The sequence below is a fragment of the Panthera pardus genome, unplaced genomic scaffold, assembly GCF_024362965.1.
Source record: "Panthera pardus isolate Hobbes unplaced genomic scaffold, ASM2436296v1 HiC_scaffold_20, whole genome shotgun sequence".
Taxonomy (NCBI): Eukaryota; Metazoa; Chordata; class Mammalia; order Carnivora; family Felidae; genus Panthera; species Panthera pardus.
The window spans coordinates 11,560,802-11,584,388 of record NW_026526766.1 but is presented as its reverse complement, the minus strand read 5'-3'; the positions used below and the strand labels follow the sequence as shown (position 1 = coordinate 11,584,388).

Sequence of the window (23,587 nt, the reverse complement as noted above, 5' to 3'; positions counted from 1 at the left end):
CCCCAGGGCCCTGTTTCCAGGAGCGTCTCTAATGGGTGCTGCGTGAGCTCTGCTTTTGTGTCCTGGCCCCTTGATCCTTCAAGCCAGACATCGGCAGAGGCTCTCTTTGCCTGTCATGGGAAGTATTGGGTCCCCGGCCTGAATGGGGGGCATTTTACGTAGGCGTGCCCTGCTCCATTGGTGAAATGGGACTTAGCACCACTGTTGCTGGAACCAAGGCCTTGCAAAAGTCCCAGGTGAGGAGATGCAAGGATGAGCAGGGGTTTGGGGCCCGTCTTGTGGGGGCGGGTGCCCCCTCCGCGCTGGGACTGAGGCACATGAGGCTGGGAGGGGTGGTGACCCTAGGGCATGGGGGGCGGGGCTCCGTGTAATCAAGTTAGGTGGTGAGTGTCCGTGCTGGGCTGGGTCCTGCACGTGGCCCTGTGCTTACGCTGAGGGGTAGGGGTAGGTGACGTGGTGCTGGCCAGCTCGTGCTCTGGGAAGAGCAACTAACGTCCCCACTCTGCGCCCCTGGTGCTCTTCAGACCAGATCCCATGCTGGAGGTGTGGGTTGTTGGCCTGCCTTCTCTCCCAAGAGCAGCGCGAGGATCTCTGGACCGTATCCTGGCCAAGCCCGCTCACCTTTACACTCCAAGCTTCAAGCCCCTTTGCTCGCAAGAGCTCACAAAATTCAGGCCCTCTCAGTTTTCAAGCCACTGGCTGTGGGGATTTGTTTGCCCTGCGCGCTCCTCTGTGTGCCGGTCCGTCTCTCGCCTTGTGGCCACACTGTGGCCACAGCTGTCTGCTCATCACAGCAGCCATGATCTCTTTCTCTCCTGAGCTGCTTCTCCTCACTCCCTACCTTCTTTGATGTGACCTCTTCTCTTTCTTCACTTGTCAAGTTTGTTCTTCCTGTCTTCAGGTCGATTTCTGGGGTATTTTGGATGAGATGATAGTTACCTAGTTGTATTTGTGGGACAAGGTGAGCATATAGTCCTACTCAGCTGCCATCTGCCAGAAGCTTCCAAGGTCTGTTTAACCTTATGATAAACTGAAAAGGTTTTTTTTTTCCCCCCAGAATGGCTGTCCCATTTTGCATTCCTAGCAGAAAAATACGAGAGTTAGAATTGCTTTACATTCTCACCAGCCCTTGGCATTGTCAATTAAGAAAAAATTTTCCATTTTAATATATGGGTAGTGAAATGTCATTATAATTTTAATTTGCATTTTCCTAATAACTAATGGTGTTGAGCATCTCGTCCTTATTTGCCATTCATATATTTTCTTTGAAGTGTCTGTTTAAATCTTTTGACCATTTATTTTTCAGTCTTGATATACTTTTTTGGGGGGAATCAGTTTAGATATACTGAAAATTTGCAAAGATAGAATATAGTTCCTATATACCCTTGACCTAGTTTCTCTTACTGTTAACATCTTCTAGAACTATGATTCCTTTGCCCAAACTAAGAGATGAAACTTCATCAACACTGTTAATTAATTTCCAAACTTTATTCAGATTTCTCCAGTTTTTCTGTTAATGTCATCCAAAGCTCCCCCCAACCCCCACCCCCGGTCCAACTCCAGGATCAATTCCAGGGTATGGAGAGTTAAAGTTTTATGCCCTCATTTTATAAATCTCCTGGGTATCTTCACCTTCTTGGAGAACTGGTGCCCAGAGCCATCTGACCTCTAATCTTGAGTGTTTTTTGGATCTTCTCCATTATTGACATCTTGGGATATCCCTTTACCTTCGTCTTGGGGAATTCCTTTCACCTCCCTCTTGGGTTGTTTGTCCTATTTTCTGGATCTTATGCCTTTCATTTTCATGGCATTCTTTCTCTTGGTTCATTATCTCATTTTGGCAAAACACACATTTTGAAGCTTCTAGGTAAAAGGAAGATGGAAGTTATTTTTGTATGGATTATTCTATTCTTATGTAATATTTTTTCAGGGTGTGGTAATTAATTTTATTTTTATTTTTTAAGAACTTTACTTAAACCCAAATTAGTTAACATACAGTGTAATACTGATTTCAGGAATAGAATTTAATGATTCATCACTTACATAGAACACCCAGTGCTTGTCCCAACAGGTGCCCTCCTTAATGCCCATCACCCATTTAGCCCATCCTCCCACCCACCACCCCTCCCTGATCTTGTTTTCTCCCTCTCTGTTTTTATCTTATTTTCCTTCCCTTCCCCTAGGTTCATCTATATTGTTAAATTTCACAGGAGTGAAATCATGCCATATTTGTCTTTCTCTGACTTGTTTCACTAAGCATAACACATTCTAGTTCCATCCATATTGTTGCAAATAGCAAGATTTCATTCTTTTCGATTGCTAATATGAGCAATATTCCATTATATACATATATTTGTGTATATATATGTATATGTATTCATGTATGTACACACACACACACACACACACCATCTTCTTTATGCATTCATCAGTCGATGGACATTTGGGCTCTTTCCATAGCTTGGCTATTGTTGATAGTGCTGCTATAAACATTGGGGTGCATGTGACCCTTGGAATCAGCATTTTTGTATTCTTTGGATAAATACCTAGTAGTGCAATTGCTGGCTTGTAGGGGAGTTCTATTTTTAATTTTTGGAGGAAACTCCACACTATTCTCCAGAGCGGCTGCACCAGTTTGCATTCCCACCAACTGCACAAAAGGGTTCCCTTTTCTCCACATCCTCGCCAACATCTCGTTTCCTGAGTTGTTAATTTTAACCACTGTGGCCAGTGTGAGGTGGTATCTTAGTGTGGTTTTGATTTGTATTTCCCTGATGGTGAGTGACGTTGAGCATCTTTTCATGTGCCTGTTAGCCATCTGGATGTCTTCTTCGGAAAAGTGTTCATGTCTTTTGCCCTTTTTTTTCACTGAATGATTTGTTTTTCGGGGCGTTGAGTTTGAGAAGTTCTTTATAGATTTTGGATACCAACCCTTGATCTGATAGGTCATTTGCAAATATCTTCGCCCATTCCACAGGCTGCCTTTTAGTTTGGTCATTTCCTTTGCTGTGCAGAAGCTTTTTGTCTTGATGAGGTGGTGGTGAATTTTACATCCCAACTTGCCTAGGGTGGAGTACCCAGTTAGTTAATCAAACACTGATGTAGGTATTGCTAAAAAATATTTTGTGGATGTGGTTGTAGGTCCGTAATTAGTTGACTTTGTTAAAACAGTAATTTATATTGATAGGTTTTTATTTAAATTCAAGTTAGTTAACCTAGTGTAATATTGGTTTCAGGAGTAGAATTTAGTGATTCATCACTTACATTCAACACCCAGTGCTCATCACAACAAAGTGCCCTCCTTAATGCCCATCCCCCATTTAGCCCATTCCCAGCCCACCTCCCCTCCAGTGACTGTCAGTTTGTTCTCTATCATTAAGAGTCTTTTACAGCTTGCCTCCCTTTCTTCCCCCCACTCCATGTTCATCTGTTTTGTTTCTTAAAATTCAAATGAATGACATGGTATTTGTCTTTATCTGACTGATGTATTTTGCTTAGCATACTACCATAATTAGTTGACTTTAAGTAAAGAAAATTACCCTTGCTAAATGGATGGGCCTCATCCAATCAAGAGATGGCCTTTGAGGAAAAAGTGATGTTTTCTAGAAAAGAAGAAAGGATTCCTCACAACTATTCTATCAACACCTTCATATCCGGCCTGCTAACCTGCCATTTGAATTTCACAGTGGCCTTTTCTCGCAATCATGTGAGCCAATTTCTTACATCTATTAGCTATGTCTATGTCGCTCCTATTTGTCGAGAGAAACCTAAGTAACATACAGGGTATAGGATTATAGATTAGAAATAAATTCCTCTCAGAAGTTTGAAGGCTCCATTAGTTTCTAGCTTTCAGTGATGCTGTTGATAACTTTGATTCAATTCTGACCCTTGAGCTTTATACAAAATTAATTTTAGTCTCTGAAGGTCTAGAGAGCCTCATGATCATCCCTGGTGGCTGGAAATTGCATGGTCAGGTTCATTTTTGTCCGTCTTTATGGGCATTCATTCCCTTTCAATCTGGGAAGTCATGTTTTTGAGTTTGAAGAAATTTTCTTAAATTATTTGTTTGAAGCCTTCTTTACCTCCATGGTCTATGTTTTCTCTTTGTAGAATTAACATTGGATATATGATCTGGTGGAATAGTCTGTAAAATTTTGAAATTCTTTTTCCTCTTTTAAAAAATTATTTGGATGTTTCCTCAGTCTTATCTTCCAATCACTTTTTTTTTTTGTTTATTTGTAAGCTCTATGCCCAATGGGGCTTGAATTTAGGACCCTGAGATCAAGAGTCACATAGTCTACAACTGAACAAGGCAGGCACCCCGATCATTCTCTTAATTTCTACTTTCCACTCTTATGCTTTGACTTTCCAAGAGCTCCTTGATGTTTTGTGAATGTTCATTTTTGTAATAGCATCGTGATCTTGTTTAATGGATGCTTGTCTCGAAGTTTTGTTGTTGTTTTTTTTTTTTTTTAAAGATTTTATTTTCAAGTAATCTCTACACTCACCGTGGGGCCCAAAGCCACAACCCCAAGATTAAGAGTTGCACGTTTGACTGACTGAGCCGGCCAGGCTCCTCCAAATTTGCTTCATATACTCCATTTCTCTCGGTCCTCAGTTTTCTGTGGGTATGTTTGTTCTGTTTTAGAGAATTTCCTCAGATGTTTCTTGATCCTTAGCTGCCTGCTCATGAAGAGTGGGGACTAAATGCCATGAGCACTGGTGGCAGGGGAAGGCTTGGTAGCTGAAACTCATTGTACGGTGCCCTGGCTAAGTCAACCGCTGGGAGATCGCCAGTGTTATGATCTGTAAACTCTCTCCTTTGGTAAAGTAATATCGTGGTGGTCCAAATGCAAGAGTGGGGAGAGTAAAAGAATGTACTGTCGTCACGCCTGAGAGTCGGGCATAATCTCAGCCTGTCCTAGGCAAATTAGAGGATGATCATCTCCTTCCTGATAGGGATATTCCTCACGGAAAATTCTTCCATATCCAGTACAGGTGTTAGAAGTCACAATTGTCTGCGTCTAGCAGCTGTGTGAAGGAAGACGTCTAGGAGTTCTTGTCATCCATCTTCCAACGTTCATGCTTGTTTATAGTCTTAAATCGGAGGCAGCCTACATTCCAATCGGCAACCGTGTAGAAAACCGTGGAATTCATACAATGGAATGCTACTCGGTAGTGAAAAAGAATGAGCCTCTGCTACATAAAAGGAAATGAATTTTAAATAGTGTTGAACAGGGACACCAAAAAGCCTGATAGAAAGTACATGCCATATGATCCCATTTATGTGAAATACAAGAACTGGCAAAACGAATCCAGGATGATACAAGTCGTAAGAAGTGAATTTCGGGACACCAATGGAGAGGCATTGATGGCACCAGGGGAGGGCACACGGAAGAGTCTGTAGGCCAGATATGGGTAGATTTACAAATTGGGGTGAGGGGAGAGAGTGGCATTTCAGCTAGGTAAACCTCTACCTGAGGTGGGGGAATTCATTAGGACAGGAATATTAGGGAAAGAGGGAAAGGGTCCTCAGCTGTTGGCTTCATGAGAATTCTATGTTGAAATCCCAACCCAGGATAGATGCCCAGCACCAACTCTGCAGGTAAAATTACTACTCACACTGAGGAACCATGGCTTCAGGTTATAGTTACAAAAGTGAATACCATGTTTGCCTTTAAGAATCTGTTGGCTTGAACTTTTGAAGTGTTTTACACTGAGCATCTTAATCATCAGGAATGGCTTTCTGTAGCCTTTGTCATTCTGCTTTCCAATGATGTGTTTCTCCATCGTAAGCCTCTGCGGCTGGGGAAACCCATGAGATGGTGTAGATGCAATAATAGCTTAAAATACTCACCGTACCTCTTTGCCGAGTCAATTCCTTGGTGAGAAGTAGACTTCCCATTCCTCTGGCATCAGTCCTGTCAGTGTCGTTTACTTGGGCCAGTGCCATGTCACAAGGTGACATTCAAGAGAATGTAAGCTACATCTAAGCAGAAGCTTTATGAGCTCCTCTTGCCTGCTTCCACTGTCACTTTTTTGTCTTCTGCCATACAAATGCCATGTTCTAGAAGGGGGCTGCTCTGGTTCCCCTATCCAGAGATTTTGGGATTATTTGTTACCTCAGTATAAGATAGTGCACCCTAATCCACCAGGATGTTTGAGAAATTCTCTTGAACAAGTTGAACAGAATCTACTGTATCTTCTCTCAGGATCCAGAGAATGTTCTCTGCTTTGATCATGAGAGATAAAGGATCCCTGAATGTCTAAAAATGGAGAAATATCTAGGTTATGTGTTTTTTTAAATTTTGTTTAATGTTTATTCATCTTTCCGAGAGAGAGACAGGGAGGAAGGAATGGAGACACAGAATCTGAAGCAAGGCTCTAGGCTCTGAGCTGTCAGCACAGAGCCTGATGAGGGCTTGAACTCATAAACCGTGAGATCATGACCTGAGCCAAAGTCAGACGCTGAACTGACAGAGCCCCCCAGGCACCCTAGGTTATCTGTTTTTAACTAATAAAAGAAATGTAAAGACCATAAACCATCAGAATTAATGTCCCACCACAATTGAGAACAAAATATTTTATTTCTCTCAATAAAACTATAGTTTACAATAGTATTTACTAAATAAATTATATAATTTCTCTTTTACAAGCAATAAACTAAATCACAAATATTTCAAAGACAACGTATGTACACGACATAAGGCCTTTTATAAATAGCTTTGCTCTTCTCATTTCACTAGTAAACAGTGAAAAAATCTTTATAGAAGCTAGTTTCCTATAAAGTATATGCAGACCTATTACACCGATCTTGATATGAAACCAATTTAAACTTTTAATGACATGGGCTATGATTATCATTTTGCAAAAAAGAGCAGACTTTATACTTTATTTACCATTTTGCATGGATGGATGTTTTTAAAAATAAGCAGATTACATATGTTGCTCATGTATAACCACTGGATGCATGCAAAATGAAATAATGCAAGTGTCAATAGGAAAATAGCACTTCCAAGTCCAAAATGGTGATTGGCAATGGCCTAGAAAGCAGCTTGAATATAGTTCATGAAGTTCTTCGCAGTTCAGCAAGCAACAGCAAAGGATAGAATAGTGTGATGGTTTTCACATCACATCTGCTGATCAGCCTATGGACCAAGGTTCCCCCCACACTTTGCAAACTCCTATATCCACTGATTGTTTCTTGTGTGCCAGGAGGGTCAGTCGAGTTCCTCTGGGTAATTCCGGAGTGGAGAAACTTCTCTTCCACAACTGTGGAATGGTCACCATTTTCACTTACTGGGGAGGTTAAAAAAAAAAAAAAAAACAGCTGTAAACCTAAGTTTTGGCCTTGATTTATAACTGTTCCTCACGAAAGGGAACACAAGGTCATTATTAGGCCTAAGCCTTGTGCCTGGGAAATGTGCGGGTAGAAGTCAGGGTGCATTAGGCTCGGGGTCCTTCTGTGATGATTATCATAGCATTCACTTCTCTGGTGGACCTGTGGCCTCTGATGACACCGAGTGTATCGAGTTCCTGTGACAGCACAGCACTGTGCTAAGACTCAGAAGGAAACAACGCTGGCTAAGGTGCACCCCTGACCTCTAAGGGCACAGGGTTTGGGGCATGTGCTGTTACAGCAGGCCTGAAGCCAATCAGAACAACTTGAACCTGGTCTTGACTCATGAGTGCCGTGTTCGTTTTCAAACACTGTCCTCGTGACGAGGGAGTAAAATTATATCCAGCAAATATTTAACTTAAAAGGGTAAACATTTAAGGTCAGAGACTGCCAGTTCAGTCTATGACCGTTAAACCAAGATCTACCTGGGGAAGGCAGTACCAGGTTCAGTTTTTAGAGGCAGACATAGCTGGTTAAACCTACTGGTTTCCTAAGTACTACAGCTACAGGATGTTATGCAAAGAAATTTCTTTTAAAAATTTTTTATTTTGGGAAAGAGCACGAGCGGGAGAGAGAGGATCATAAGCAGGTTCTACACCACCAGTGCAGACCCCGATGCGGGGCTCGAACTCAGGAACGGTGAGGCCAGGACCTGAGTCAAAATCAAGAGTTGGACCCCTAACCTACAGAACCCCCTAGGCAACCCTACTTAACCTTCTTTATACCTTGTTTTAGCTGTAAAATGGGAGTCATAAATCCTACCTTACAGGGTAGTTTAAGGGATAAACTTTTTGGGGGGAAATACAGTGCATGTATGTATGTGACTGTGGGTACACACACACACAAGCTACATACACAGATTAAAGAGGGATTTTAGTGTCAGCCGCGTGCTTGTGTCCTCAAAATAGTTGAGAAGGTCGGAGGTGTTGGAATGTGTGGTCCAACACCTTCATTTGGAGGCTGAAAAAGCAAACGCATTTGAAATGATTTTGAAAATTAAGAGGCTATGTCAAAGATTCTGTTTAAAAAGGAATATTTTATCATGTAATTTAAGCCTATTGGGATTTGTAATTTTTAATAGTTTCCATTTTGTTTCCTATTAATCTAAGTTAGGAAGATTTGCCTGCCTAAATGTATAACCTGCTCTAATTAATACTTAAATCATCTTCCAAAAATAGCCCAGGGGTCATGAGCCACAGCAGTGGGCAGAGGGGAAGCTGCCCACGTTCTCAGGACAGATGTCTGTAAAGTGGACTTTATTCAGACTCAGTCTGATCCCTTAGTGTGGTGCGTATCAATGAGGGACATAAAAAAAATCCATGTAAAATGATACGTTCCTACTGATCAGCTTTATCAGTCTTGCTTTGTTTTTTTCTTTCTAACACTTTAATTCATTCTTGCGGGACAGAGAGACACAGAGTGTGAGCAGGGGAGGGGCAGAGAGAGAGGGAGACACAGGATCTGAAGCAGGCTCCAGGCTCTGAGCTGTCAGCACACAGCCTGACCTGGGGCTCGAACCCACAGACTGTGAGATCATGACCTGAGCCAAAGTTGGATGCTTAACTGACTGGGCCACCCAGGCGCCCCTATCAGTCTTGCTTTCTTAAAAAACAAAAGACTGAAGGAGGTGACAGTTCTGTTCTTCTTGTTCTCTAGATCACAGTTGGAAGTCTGTGTCTGGTTTCTAATGATAAACTTGGAGAAAGCCATGACCCAGTTGGACACATGGCCGAGATGACCCAACACGGAAGGGCTTCAAACCCAAGACCCCATGAAAATGGTTACAAACCTGGGCATTTTGGTCTAGTAGAGACCTAGAGATGCCCAGTAGAGACCTGGGCATGAAAGCTGTCTTCCAACTACTGAAGGCCATGGGGAAGGAAGAGTTGGGTACTCATTTAGTCCTAAGATACATGTCCTCAATAATAGGGGCGCCGATGGCCTGGATCCTCGGGGTGGGGGTTAGAATATCAGAATGTGTGGAGTAGAGTAGCAAAAGCTTAACCCTTCTCAATCTCTTCCCATTGGACACCCTGATCAGTATGTCCCAGTCCAGGGACAAGAGTGTAATTTCCCATCTGTTGAGACCAATGAGTGAGACTAAATGGCTCTGAGACCACAACCATGGCAGACTCATGGAAACCAGTTGAGCTTTGACTTGGAAGTGTATTCTGACCACAGTAAAGAAAGGAGTGATCACCGAAGGAGGGGTGGTTGCTGTCACTGAGGCCTGAGGCTGGCCAGCCTCTTGGCAGGTGAGGCAGGAGACCCAGCATCCAGAACGCACTCGACATGGGCTGGCCAGCTGGGGGGACTTGGGCAGTCATGGTGGGCTGTGTCAACACATCCCATTGTTGTGTTCAAACCAAAAGATTGTATTAAGTATGGTTAACAAATTTATTGTCAATAGTTCCCATATATAAATCACTATTTGGAAAAAAGTAGTATTTGGGTGTCTCTCAAATTGGGTTACATTGATAATTTAGTAAAAAACCAAAGGCTTTATAATGAAATACACTCTCTAGGGGCACCTGGGTGGCTCAGTCGGTTAAGGGTCCAACTTTGGCTTAGGTTGTGATCTCACGGTTCGTGGGTTCAAGCCCTGCATTGGGCTCTGTGCTGACAGCTCAGAGCCTGGAGCCTGCTTAGGATGCTGTGTTTCCCTCTCTCTGCCCCTCCCTGTTGTCTCTCTCTCAAATATCAACACTAAAAATTATAATGAAATATACTGTCCTTACTATTAAAAATAATGAAAAATCCTTAATATTCACCTGTTTTTATTAAAGTGAGGGTGTTGTATAAGTTTCTTTTAAACTTGTATTAACACCTACTGTCACCTCTAGGGTACAAGAATGTCCACGTGCGGTAAGAACTGCCAACTCTCTATGTCCTAACGTAATCCTGGGACGACATGATTGGTTACATGAAAGTGTCTGTTTTGTGCTTAGAACTATAATAAAACAAGGTGGTCAGACAGGTCTTTAAATCTGTGTGGAATCTGACAGCATAGTGTCTTTTCGCTCGGCCACAGTGTGAAGTCTGCAGAAAGCAATTTTCATATCCTCTTATTTAGGAGGGGATGTGCTATAATTTTCCTTCAAATTAGACCCCTCAAGTCCTTACCGGTCACTGGAAAGAAACACCAGCTGATGATCCTAGAAGGAGACTAAGCCTTTGAGTTGATTTTCCACAATGGGGCGCACAGGCTGGTACCTCCAGCTGCACCCCCACCCCCCCCATCGAAGATGGGATTTTCACCGTATTATTGCCCCAAAGACGAGCAACTTTTGGGGTGCCCTGAGATGCAACCACCCCTGGCCTTGAGGCTTTAGAAACAGAAATGGGAACTGGTGTTTTGGCAAGAGAACCCGGCCAGATCTCAGAAAAGGGATGACAGACAGACAACGTCGTCTGAGCCGTCACCCACTGAACTGTTGTGTGTGCGCAGCGATGGCAAGGTTTCTTCCTATGCGTGTGGTACTTGGAGAATACGTAATATTTGAAATTCTGAGACCTGAAGGTACAGGTGTGATAATGGCCGATGGGAAAAGTAAAAGAGTATTTAGGTACAGACAGCCCCCGACTTAGGATGGTCTGACTTAGGATTTTTTTCGACTTGATGATAGTGCGAAAGCCGTAGACATTTGGTGGGAGTCCAGCTTTGAATTCTGATCTTGGATCTTTCCCGGGGCTAGCAACGTGTGGTATGATCCTCTCGTAGGGTGCTGGGCAGTGGCAGCCAGCCACGTGCTCGTGGTACCCATACAACCTTCCTGTTCTTTCAGTGCAGTTTTTGATAAATTACACCTTCTTATAAAATAAGCTTGGTGCTAGATGATTTAGCTCAACTTTAGGCAAATGTAAGTATCCTGGGCACTTTAAGGCAGGCCAGGCTAAGCCACGATGTTCAGGAACTGGGGTGTCTTACGTGTACTTTGTATTTGTGATACTGTCACCTTTTTGTTGGACCTAAACCCATCGTTAAGCCAAGATCTGAACTCCTGTGGCCTGATCCTAGCGTTATTTATGCCACGTACGTGTTTACGTCTGAGAGTGTGTGACAGAAATGCATCTTTATTTCTGCTGAAGCTCAAGTGCTTACTTCAGTGACTGAAACCACACAATAATGCACACTTGTGGTCAAAGACCGCAAAGCTTTTTCGTATTTAAAAAGATTTAAAGCACAGACACAGAAATCAAAGAGCAAGTCATAAGCAGTCTGTTTGCTAACGAGAAGCCCTTTCCAAGTGTGGATTGCAGTAGGGGGAACCAGATATCCCAGGGGGGACCCTGAAAGTGGGGCACTTTGGGTGGGCTTCCCAATGGGGAGAGCTGAAGTTCACTTTTCAGAACCATGTGCAGGGGGCATCAGAGATGAGACATGCCTTTCATTTCTGAGGCCTCCTTTCAAGGCTTATTTCCAAGCCTTCCTTCCCCCCCCCCCCCCCCCCCCATCAACTTTCTGCCTAAGAAACTCACACCCTCAACCTAATGTTTACTTTTTTGGAATAATTTTTTTATCGAAGCGTAGTTGACGTACAATGTTAGATTAGTTTCAGATCTAGAACGTGGTGATTCGACTAGTCTGTATGTTCTGCTCTGCTCACCGCATGGGTAGCTACCATCTGCCTCCACAATACCACTGACCAGATTCTCTGCTATATCTTTTATTCCTGTGATTTAACCATTCTTCAACTGGAAGCCTGGATCTGCCACTCCCTTTCGCTTGCTTTGCCCATTCCCTGCCGTCCTCCCCTCTGGCAACCATCATTTTGTTCTCTATATTTTTGAATCTGTTTCTGCTTTTTGTCTTGTGTTGTTTTTTCGATTCTACATACAAGTGAAATCAGGTGGTATTTGTCTGACTTTACTTAGCATAATGCCCTTTCGGTCCATTCACATTGTGGCTCATGTCAAGATCTCATGATTTTTCTATGGCTGAGAAATATACACTGCCATCTTTGGGTTGCTTCTATATCTTGGCTATTATAAATCTGCAATAAATACAGGAGCATGGTGATCTTTTAGAATTAGTGTTTTCATTTTCCCTGGGTAAATACCCAGTAGTGCGATTATCATAAGGTATTTCTATTGTCAACTTTCTGAGAAACCTTCGTAGTGTTTTCCACAGTGGCTTCCCCAATTTACATTCCCACCAGTAGCGTACGAGGGGTCCTTCTTCTCCACGTCCTACCAACACTTAATTCTTGGCTTTTTGATTCTAGCCATTTTGGCCAGTGTAAAGTGATATTTTGCTGTGGTTTTGATTTGTATTTCCCTGGTGATGAGTGATGCTGGACATCTTTTCTGTGTCTGTGGGCATCTGTAGGTCTTCTCTGGAAAAATGTCTATTCAGATCCTCTTCGCAATTTTTTTTTTTTGATCGTCTTCCCATTTTTAAATGAAATGTGTGTGTGTGTGTGTGTGTGTGTGTTGAGTTGTACAAGTTCTTTATGTATTTTGGAGATCAACCCCTAATGGGATATATCAGTTACAAATGTAGGTTGCGTTTTCATTTTGTTGATGGTTTGATTTGCTGTGCAGAAGCTTTTTATTTTGGTGTAGTCCCAGTAGTTTTTTGGGCTTCTGTTTCCCTTGCCTGAGGAGACTTACCTAGAAAAAGGTTTCTACAGCAGATGTCAAAGAAATTACTAACTTTGTTTTCTTTTAGGGATTTAATGGTTTTAGGTCTCCTATTTTGGTCTTCAATCCATTTTAAGTTACTTTTTGTGTATGGTGTGATAGTGGTCCAATTTTATTCTTCTGCTGTAGCTATCCAGTTTCCCCAGCACCACTGATCAAAGAGATGGTCTTTTCTTAATTGTACATTCTTGCCTCCTTTGTCATAGGTTAACTGACCTTTAAATGCATAGATTTACTTCTGAGCTCTCTATTTGGTTCCATTGATCTGTGTGTCTATTTTTAGGATAGTCCTACACTGTCTTCACTCCTGTAGCTTTGCACTATATTTTAAAATCTAGGATTGTGCTATCTCCAATTTTTTCTTCCTTAAGACTACTTTGGGTATTGGGGGTCTTTTGTGCTTCCTTAGAAATTGTAGTATTACTTGTCCTAGTTCTGTGAAAAATGCTGTTGATGTTCTGACTGCGCTGAACTTGTAGACTGAGTTGGGTAGAATGAACATGTTAACAATATTCTTAGAATCCATGAGCATGGACTATGTTTCCATTTGTTTGTGTCCTCTTCAATTTCTCTTACCAGTGTTCTATAGTTTGCAGAGTACAGGTGTTTTACTTCCTTGGTTAAAGTTATTCCTAGGTATTTGATTCTGTTGAAGTTGTAAAGGGAGTTATTTTCTTTGTGCTTCTTTGTTACTAGGGTACAGAAACTCAACTTTGCCGTGTATTGGTTTTGTGTCCTGCAACTCTACTGACAGCACTTACTCTAATAGGTTTTTGGTGGCATCTTAGGGTTTTCTATGCATAGCATCATGTCACCTGCAAACAGTGACAGTTTCACTACTTTCTTACCCATCTGGATGCCTTTTCTTTCCTGTCTGATTTGCTCTGGCTACAACCTCCACTACCATGTTGAATAAAAGTGGTGAGAGTAGACTTGTCTATTCCTAATGTTACAGGAAAAGCTCTTGTTCACTGTTGAGTAGGATGTCACGCTTGGGTTTCTCCTACATGGGCTTTAATTGGTTGAGGTATGATCTCTCTAACACGAATTTTGCATCTAGAACGGATGTTGAATTTTGTGAAACGTTTTTCCTGCATCTAGTGAGATAATCGTATGATTTTTCTCCCTTGTTAATGTGATATATCCTGTTGACTGATTTACAAATATTGAACCATCCTTGCATCCCAGGAATAAGTCCCATTTGATTGTGGTGAATGATCCTTTAACGTATTGCTGAATGAGATTTGCTAATATTTTGCTAAGATTTTTGCATCTATGTTAGTCGAATATTGGCCTTTAGTTTTCCTTTTTATTTTTTTTTGTAGTATCTTTGGTTTTGGTATCAGGGTAATGCTGGCCTTGTAGAATGTATTTCGAAGCTTTTCTTCCTCTTCTATTTTTTGATCTAGTTTGAGGAGAATAAGTATTAAGGCTTCTTTAAATGTTTGGTAGAATTTGCCTGTGAAGCCATCTGGTCTTGGACTTTTCTTGGGGAGTTTTCTGATTACCAGCAATGAAACTGAGTCAGTCATCAGCCTGTTCAGATTTCCTACTTCTTCCTGATTCAGTTTTGCAAGATTGTTTATAGAAATTTGTCTATTTTTTCTAGGTTGTGCAATTTGTTGGCATTTAATTTTTCATAGTACTCTTAGAATCTTTTGTGTTTCTGTAGTGTTGGTGGTTCTCTTTTGTTTCTGATTTTGAGTCTCTTTTTTTTTTTCTTGCAAAGTCTGGGTAAATGTTTATCATTTCCGTTTATCTTTTCAAAGAACCAGCTCTTGGTTTCATCTTTTCTTGTGTGTTTTTAGTCTTTTTCATTTATTCTTGCTTTGATACTATCTCCTTCTTTCTACTAACCTTAGCCTTGGTTTGTTCTTTTTCTAGTTCCTTTCAATGTAAGGTCAGATTTCTTTTCTTAAGTTTATTTATTTCAATAGAGCACATGAGCCAGCAGGGGAGGGGCAGAGAGAGAGAGAGAGAATCCTAAGCAGGCTCTGTGTTGTCAGCATGGAGCCTGATGGGGGGGGGGGAGGGCTCGATCTCACGAATGTGAGTTCAAGACCTCAGCTGAAATCAAGAGTTGGAACACTTAATCATCTGAGCCACCCAGGTGCCCCCAGATTTTTTTTCTTGAGATATTTTTTTCTTGAGAAAAGTATGTATTAGTATTAATTTTCCTCTCGTAAAAGCTATAGCTGTGTCCCCAAGACTTTGGACTGTTGGTTTTAGTTTCATTTGTCTCTATGTATTTTGATTTCCTCTTTGATTTCTTTGACCCATTGGCTGTTGAGTATCATGGTGTTGAGCCTCCATGGATTTTGTGTTTTTTCCCATTCTTTTTAAATTTACTGAGACTTGCTTTGTGGCCTAACATGTGATCTATCCTTGAGAATGTTCCATGTGCACTTGAAAAAAATGTGTATTCAGATGCTTTTGGGTGGAATGTTCTGTATTTATTTATTTGTCTCCCTCCCTTTATTTAAAATTTTTTATTTTTTAAAATTTACATCCAAATTAGTTATTATATAGTGAAGCAATGATTTCAGTAGATTCCTTAATGCCCCTTACCCATTTAGTCCATCCCCCCCTCCCACAACCCCTCCAGCAACCCTCAGTTTGTTCTCCATATTTATGAGTCTCTGTTTTGTCCCCCTCCCTGTTTTTATATTATTTTTGTTTCCCTTCCCTTATGTTCATCTGTTTTGTCTCTTAAAGTCCTCATATGAGTGAAGTCATATGATTTGTGTCTTTCTCTGACTAATTTTACTTAGCATAATACCCTCCAGTTCCATCCACGTAGTTGCAGATGGCAAGATTTCATTCTTTTTGATTGCCAAGTAATACTCCATTCTATATCTATGCCAAATTTTCTTTATTCATTCTGTATATATTTAGATCCATCCGGTCTAATGTGTTGTTGAAAGACACTGTTTCCATACTGATTTTCTACCTGATAATCTACCCATTGATTTAAGTGGGGTGTTCAAGTCGCCTACTATTACTGTATTACTGCAGATTTCTCCCTTTATGTTTAATAGTGGCTTTATTTACTCAGCATTCCACTGTTGGGTGCATAGATATTTGCAACTGTTACATTATTTTGTGGAATTGATTGCTTTATCACCCTGGTAATGCCCTTCTTTGTCTCTTATTATAGTCTTTCTTTTAAAGTCTATTTTAGGTATTGATATACTGGCTTTTCCCCATCCCTCCACTGGTCTATATATGCCTTGAGGTCAAGACTCAACTTGAAGTTGAGTTTCTTGTAGGCAGCAGGTAGACTGTCTTGATTATTTATTCATGCTTCCATCTTATCTTTTTTAATTAAATGTAAATGGTCTAAATGCTCCAAAGTAACTTGTGATAGGCATGTCCTTACTGTCATTTTGTAAAGTCATTAAACCTACATTTAGAAAATGTAACACCTAGAATGGGGTGGCCAGGCAGAGCTTCCCAAGCTGGCCAATATGACCAGCACTAAATGGTCCATGAAGTCTCCACATTCCATGAACCCTTGGGGTGATGCTCTTTCTTAACTACATCTACCTTGGGGGATAGCCCAAGGGCCCCACATAAGTAGGCTCTTTCCCTGTATGGTTTCCAAATACAGCTTCATTTTGGTTTCAAATTGAAATTTTTGCCCACCATATAGACAAGGAAAGCACTCATTTGGTTTTTTTCTCCAGGCTAACATAGGCAATAATCCTGTATTCCCTTTCTCTGCACCAAGCCCCCATTTTCTTCAGCAATTTCTGAATTCTCTTTACCACATTCCTGCTTTGTTTCCTTTCTATTTTCTATTCTTCTTCTGGCTAATGTTGCTTCTGTTGCCCTGAGAGCACAACTAGTCCTGCCTCACCGTAGCCAAAGCTCCCCGGCATGCCCACACACATGCGCATAAAGGCTTTACAATGCCTCACCCTAACCTCATCCCAGGGGCTCTGGACTCCCCTCCAGCTCTGGGTTCACTAGATTGATTTCTCAGCACTCCCTGAATTTCAAACACAAAACAGTCACTGTTGGACTCTGGGAAGCTTTGAATCTTTTTCTTCCTTTCCTTAGCTAAGGCTCTATTTACATTTTATTGTATTCCTGTCTACCTCATGTTGGGGGTTACTTCACAAGACACAATCTCTTGAAGATAGATTGGAGGGGGGCTTTCTCTTTGTCCAACAGCTGCAGAGATAGAAAAGCGCACCACATTCTTGGAGCGGGGTGGTGGCGGGGGAGATGACTCTTCAGGCTAGTGCTACGGAAGCAAGGACACCGGGCGTGACTAGGTTAAGCGACACGACTATGGCATCTCATAGATGGAAGGAACCTTAGAGACGTTATGGTCCAAACTGCCTACCTGGACACTTAAAGAAAAAAAAAATTAGGCTTGGGATCAGAGGTGAAAATACTTGGCTAAGAACCAAGGACTGTAGTAGGCCTCTCACCAAGAACCTGTGACGCCGAATGTGAAATGTTCTTGAAGGGCATGTCCAACTGGGATGAAAACTACCACGTTGTGCCCAGTCTGGCAGAATGTCTGTTGAAATCCAAGATGCGGGCAGCACAGGGCATGCCCGGCCTCTTGCCAACCGATAAATGCCCTATCAGAATTCCACGCCGACCAGCAGAGAGACTGCAGGCATACTCTGGGGTGGCTGGGGCCATTTCTTAAGACAACAATGAAGTTGGTGGCATCGGCTGACTCTTCCTTTCCTGAACCGTCTCTCTGGAGGACGGTGATGCTGTCTGACAGCATTGTCCCCACAGCCGAACGTCTTTCAAAATTGTAGTCAGTCTTCCCCGCCACTGCTTTATCAACTAAGTGTGCCTAATAGTTTAAATTCTTGGCTATCATTTCAACAATCTGCACAGCACCTTCTCCAGGGACAGATTCCATCTCAAGAAATCATTTCCTTTGCTGATCTACAAGAAATGGTGCCTCACGTGTTCAGGTTTTCTCAGGAGATTGCAGCCATTCAATCCCATCTTCAGGCGCTAGCCCTCTTGAGATTCCCACCCATCCACAGTTACTGACTCCGCCGAAACCCGGACTCCCTCAAGGTCCTCCCTCAGGACTGGAATAAACTTCTTCCAAACTTGAATTTAGGCAGATATTCTAGGCCTCTTCCCATGAATCACATATGTTCTTGATGGCATCTAGTAAATCTTGCCAGAACATTTTCAATTTACTCTGCCCAGATCCATCACAGGAATCATTATCTAGGGCAGCTATGGCCTTATGAAATGTATTTTTTGAGACTTGAAACTCAAAATGACTCCTTGCTCCATTGGCTGTAGGATGGATGTTTTGTCAGCAGGCAAGGAAACCGCAATCTGATTGTGCATCTCCCTCAGAGCTGCTGGGTGATCCGGTGCATTGTCAGCAGTAATATTTTGAAAGGAATACTGTGTTCGGAGCACTAGGTCTCCACAGTGGGCTTGAAATGCTCGGTAAACCATGCTGTAAACAGATATACTGCCATCTAGGCTTTGCTCCATTTAGAGAGCACAGGGAGAGTAGAATCAGCACAATTCTTAAGGGCCCTGGGATTTTCAGAATGGTACCGGAGTGCCGGCTTAAACTTAGAGGCTCATGGGACTTTAACAAGAGGGCCAGCCTGTCCTTTGAAGCTTTCAAGCCAGGCACTGACTTCTCTTTTCCAACTACAGCAGTCCTAGATTATATCTTCTAAGACTGTTGTATCTACATTGAAAAACTGTTGTTTAGTGTAGCCCCCTTCGTTAATATCTCAGCTCGATCATCCAGAGAGCTCACTGCAGCTTCTACATCAGCACTTGCTGCCTCACCTTGCCCTTGTATGTCGCGGAGGTGCCTTCCTTCCTTAAACCTCATGAACCAACGCCTGCCAGCTTCAGACTTCTCTTCTGCAGCTTTCCCACCTGTCCCAGCCTTCATAGAGCTGAAGAAAGCTAGGGTCTTGCTCTGGGTTAGGCTTTGGCCTAAGGGAATGTTGGGGGTGATGTGGTCCTCTATCCAGACCACTAGAACTTTGTCCATATCAGCAATATGGCTGTTCCCTTTTTTTAAAAACAATTTTTAAAAAGTTTATTTTTGAGACAGAGAGAGCGAGCCTGAGTGGGGGAGGGGCAGAGAAAGCTGGAGACACAGAATCCAAAGCAGACTCCAGGCTGTGAGCTGTCAGCACAGAGCCCGGGGTGGGGCTCGAACTCACGAATCCCGAGATCATGACGTGAGTCGAAGGCGGATGCTTGACTGAGCCACCCAGGGGCACCAGCTGTTTCACTTTCTTATCACTTAGGTGTGCATCGGAATAGCACTTAAAATTTCCTTCAGGAGCTTGTCCTCTTGGCTAACTGTTTGGTGCAAGAGGCCGAGCTTTTGGGCCATCTCAGTTTCCAAAATGGCTTCCTTGCTAAGCTTAACCATTTCTAGCTTTTGACGTAAAGTGAGAGACATGGGGTTCTTCCTTTCAGTTGGACACTTAGGCCAGTTAATAACCCTATAGTGGCCTCTAACTTCAGTATCATTGTGTCTTGGGGACTAGGAAGGCCCCAGGAGAGGGGGAGAGAGGGGGACGGCTGATTGGTGAAGCAGAACACACACAACGTTAAGTTTGCTGAGGTGGGTGTGGTTAGTGGCTCCCTAAAACTATTAGAGATCATAAAAACAAATGCAATGACAAAGTTTGATTGCAAACCAAGTTTGCAAATACTGCAAAGATTACCAGAACGTGACACACAGACACAAAGCAAGTAAATGGTGTTGGAAAAATTAGATTCTTCAATGCAGAGTTGTCAAAAACCTCGAATTTGTAAAACCTATAATAAGAGGTGTGTCTATACTGGTGAGATGAGAACACTCGTGGAAAAATTGGGCACGCACTGTGGATGTCTCAGGGGAATGAATTTAAGATGACAGCCCCTCTTTTTTTAAACTGTTATGGTCACTGTACTGTTTTTTTTTTTTTTCTTTTTTTTTTTTTCAACGTTTTTTTAATTTATTTTTGGGACAGACAGAGAGAGACAGAGCATGAACGGGGGAGGGGCAGAGAGAGAGGGAGACACAGAATCTGAAGCAGGCTCCAGGCTCCGAGCCATCAGCCCAGAGCCTGACGCGGGGCTCGAACTCACGGACCGCGAGATCGTGACCTGGCTGAAGTCGGACGCTCAACCGACTGCGCCACCCAGGCGCCCCTGTACTGTTTTAACACAGTTCCCTGCTGATTAATTTGTTTCCCAAAAACCCGAGAGAAGCCTGAGGGCATCAGTGATGCATACAGGCTGGCAGTTCTATGTTGGACTTTCCAGCATTTGAGTGACTTCTGCTAACTGTAAATCCAAAATTGTTATCACCTAGTAGATCCTATAGCCCTGGGGCCTCAACCCAATTCACTCAGAGCCCTGCTCATGCTGCAGTTGGAAAACGTTGGGTGTAGGAAGATAATCTTGGTTTTATTTGAAAAGGAGCAGTGCTCTGGGATGAGACTACTGAATTCTCTTCCACCTAGGTAGGGAAGGAGAGCACAGAGGCCAGAGGCCCCTGGCCTCCATGCAGAGGGCAGGAACCAGAAGCTGTTCCCCCATCAAGCCTTTGTGCCTCCGCATTTCTATTGCTACCCTTTATCTTGATAGAAAGACGACAGAAGCAATTATGGGTTGAATAGCATCTCTCCAAAATTCCTATGTGGAAGTCCTAACAGCCAGAACCACAGAATGTGGCTCTATATAGAGCTCAAGATCTTGAAAGAAGGTCACTAGGGGGAGCCCTAGTGACCTAATATGATGGATGTCTTTACCAAAAGGGGAAGCTTGGACACTGAGACTGACACACACACACACACACACACACACACACACACACAGAGGGAAGCCCACGTGAAGGCACGGAGAAGACAGCCATCTAGAAGCCAAGGTGAGGGGCCTGGAACAGATCCTTGCCCCACGGCCCTCAGAAGGAAACAACCCCCCCCACCTTGAGTTCTGGCCTCCAGAACTGGGAGATGATAAATTTCCTTGTTGGTAGTACTTTGTTACAGCAGCCCTCTAATCCAGTATGGTAACCATTCCTGGGATTTAGAAAGCTTTCTTTTTTAAGTGAAAAATCTGTAAGATACTCAAGGCCATCCCTTACTGGGGGTTACTTCGAGAAGTACAGCCACCTAGGAGTTGAGAGGCTGCAAGGGGTGGCTTGTCAAAGATTCAAAGTGAAGAAAAGGATCTTCCGACCTTGTATTTGTCGATCCTCTGTTAAAGTTGCTGCTGAAAACAGTATAAAGAGCATTTTCTATGCTGAATCCCCAAACCGCTGCGGGGCCTTTCCAAGAGGCTTCGGAAGAATTGGCCTTGACAGCTGAGGAGGTCAAGCTCGGACCCCGGGGAAGATGAGCCCCTCCTGTGGTGCACCTGTTCCTCACACGGATTGCAGAGCAACCTGAAAGGTGGCTGGTGCCTTTGTCAGCTGGAGGACGTGGCCCTGCTGGTCGTGCACACACGGCACGGAGGGTCTGCGAGAAAGTCCACAGTGTGGACAGAGCCCAGTGAACGGCAGGCACGCTTGCTCTTAGGATTCAAGGACTTGTGTCACTCCTTGCGCCCCGTGGTCACAGGTGCCTTTCCACCACTAGGTGGCAGCAGGGCTTGCTGCAAGAGGAAAACAGTCCCTGGCTGGGTTCCTGGGAGTGTGGTAGGAGTCCCCTGGGGGGTCACCTTAGCTTTGCTTTCTGGTCCACAAGAAGGGGACCCAGAGACAAGGCTCCATGAAGACATCGGCAGAGATTAGTGCTGCACAGCAAAGAATGCCAAGGACCCCTCGGGGCCACCAGAAGCTGGAGGAAGGGAGGAAGCATCCCCTCCTAGAGCTTTCCCATGGAGCATAACCCTGCTGATACCTTGATCTTGGACTTCTGGCCTCCACAACTGTGAGATGATACATTTCTGTTGCAGCCCCCCAGATACGGGTACTGGGTTTTAGGGCAGCCCTAGGAAGCTAACACTGGTAGAGACAAACCAAAGCAAGCCGAGCCCTCAGAGCCCCACTCCTCAGTCCTCCTCATACCGTTTGCCACACTCAGGGACTCCTTATTTATTTTTTATTCAGTGCATAATGCATACACCTTCTCCGCCCTACCAAATGTGCCGCCTTCCTCCTCAGATCCCATAAGAGGGAAATGGTAGGAATGAGGACAGCCCTGTTCACTCGGTCCATGGATAGGTTGTAATTTGCTTTCTTTAAACCCATCTGCTCCTAATGTGGGTTCATTTGGAGTTTGTTCCTGCAGGCTCCATGCCTGGCGGCTTCCAAGGTCACACCATTGGAGACTGTTCCCTTTGCCCAAGAGTTGGAAAGGCTCGGGAGAGTAGCAAACATTGGCTCCCCCTGACACAGCAGAACATGGAAACTGAAATCCCAGAGAGAAGCGTTAGGGAGATTCTAGAGGGAGTGGGGACATGGAGAGAAGCCAGCGCCAGGAGGCAAAGATGGAAAAATGATGGGGTGACCCTCGGGGTGCCCTGGATGCAGGTGCCTCAGGCAGAGCTAACCTCAAGGCAGAAATCAAGCAGGCCAGTGAGGCCAGGAGGCACTACAAAGCTAGGACCCAACAGAAAGGAAAAAAACAAAACAAAACAAATCTCTGCTACCCTCCCTGCAGCCTGTCATTCAATTGCTAATTATGGGTGTAATTTAACTGAAAAGCCAGAATGCCTGGGTGACTACCAATGCCCTTAGCTAATCCTTAAACAGTAGTTTAACAGTTTTTTTTTTTTTTTTTTTTTATATATAAAAACCACAATCCTATGGGAGTCCTCCTATCCCAGACCAATGGGTTGCCTCGTTAATTTGAAAACTGTGTCAGTATGGGAATCGCTCACAGTTGCCATAGGTCTAGGAGCTGGGAATCCATTTGTCCGTTCTTCTGCACGTCTTACAAGTATTATTTGGTCAATGACGTAAGGGGGCCAAGCATTTCTGGGAATAAACAAAGGGAGCTACTTTGCTCTTGCTGAAATCTCTCCATTTCTTCCCAATGTGGTGATATGGCAGAAGGAAACTGCATTCTGGTTAAATGCCTTACAAGCCAAGGGCACTGCCTTCCTCCTCATCCTCCTTCTCTGCTCTCACTAAAATCTACCAAGATCCCAAGCAGCCTCTTTGGCAGATGGGGATTCTAGCTCTCTGCTGAGAAGCAATAGAATTGCCCCGTTTCAAATAAACACCCTTGCGGCAGCCAGTCTGGCTCAAATGGGAGTGATTAAAGGGACCTGATACTTTGCATACAAGTCTTTAAGCTCAATGCCAGTGAAGCGAAATCCACAAATGCTGTTTCTCTTGCCAGAAAGTTCCAGTGGATTTTCTAAGACCCCCGTGACCTAATTTAAAGTGTTTTTCTTCTTTTTCTTTGGTCAGGCTTTTCTGATACATAATGCTACGATAAGCTGTTAATTCAATCATTTTCACTTCTCTGCCACTCTTCGTCCTGTGATCAAAGAGTATTATTAGCCACCCTAAAGACACATTAAATAATCAAGCTGTCCAACAGCTGCACATCAGAGCATTAATCTCCAATCCAG

At 43.3% G+C, this 23,587-nt stretch overlaps 1 protein-coding gene across 2 annotated transcripts in view; it reads right to left on the bottom strand.

Annotated features, from left to right (window-relative positions):
* Positions 1 to 1,614: 1,614 nt before the first annotated feature.
* PIP5K1B (phosphatidylinositol-4-phosphate 5-kinase type 1 beta) overlaps positions 1,615 to 23,587 on the bottom strand; it is a 310,458-nt gene continuing 288,485 nt past the window's right edge. Inside the window, exon 14 of one of the 2 annotated variants that reach the window (XM_019463652.2) lies at positions 1,615 to 1,863. In XM_019463652.2, coding sequence (XP_019319197.1) covers positions 1,828 to 1,863 — 36 coding nt within the window. In that variant the 3' untranslated portion in view covers positions 1,615 to 1,827. Of the gene's footprint in view, positions 1,864 to 6,568; positions 7,300 to 23,587 lie in introns of those variants that run through there. The other variant, XM_019463653.2, reaches the window with a different exon arrangement.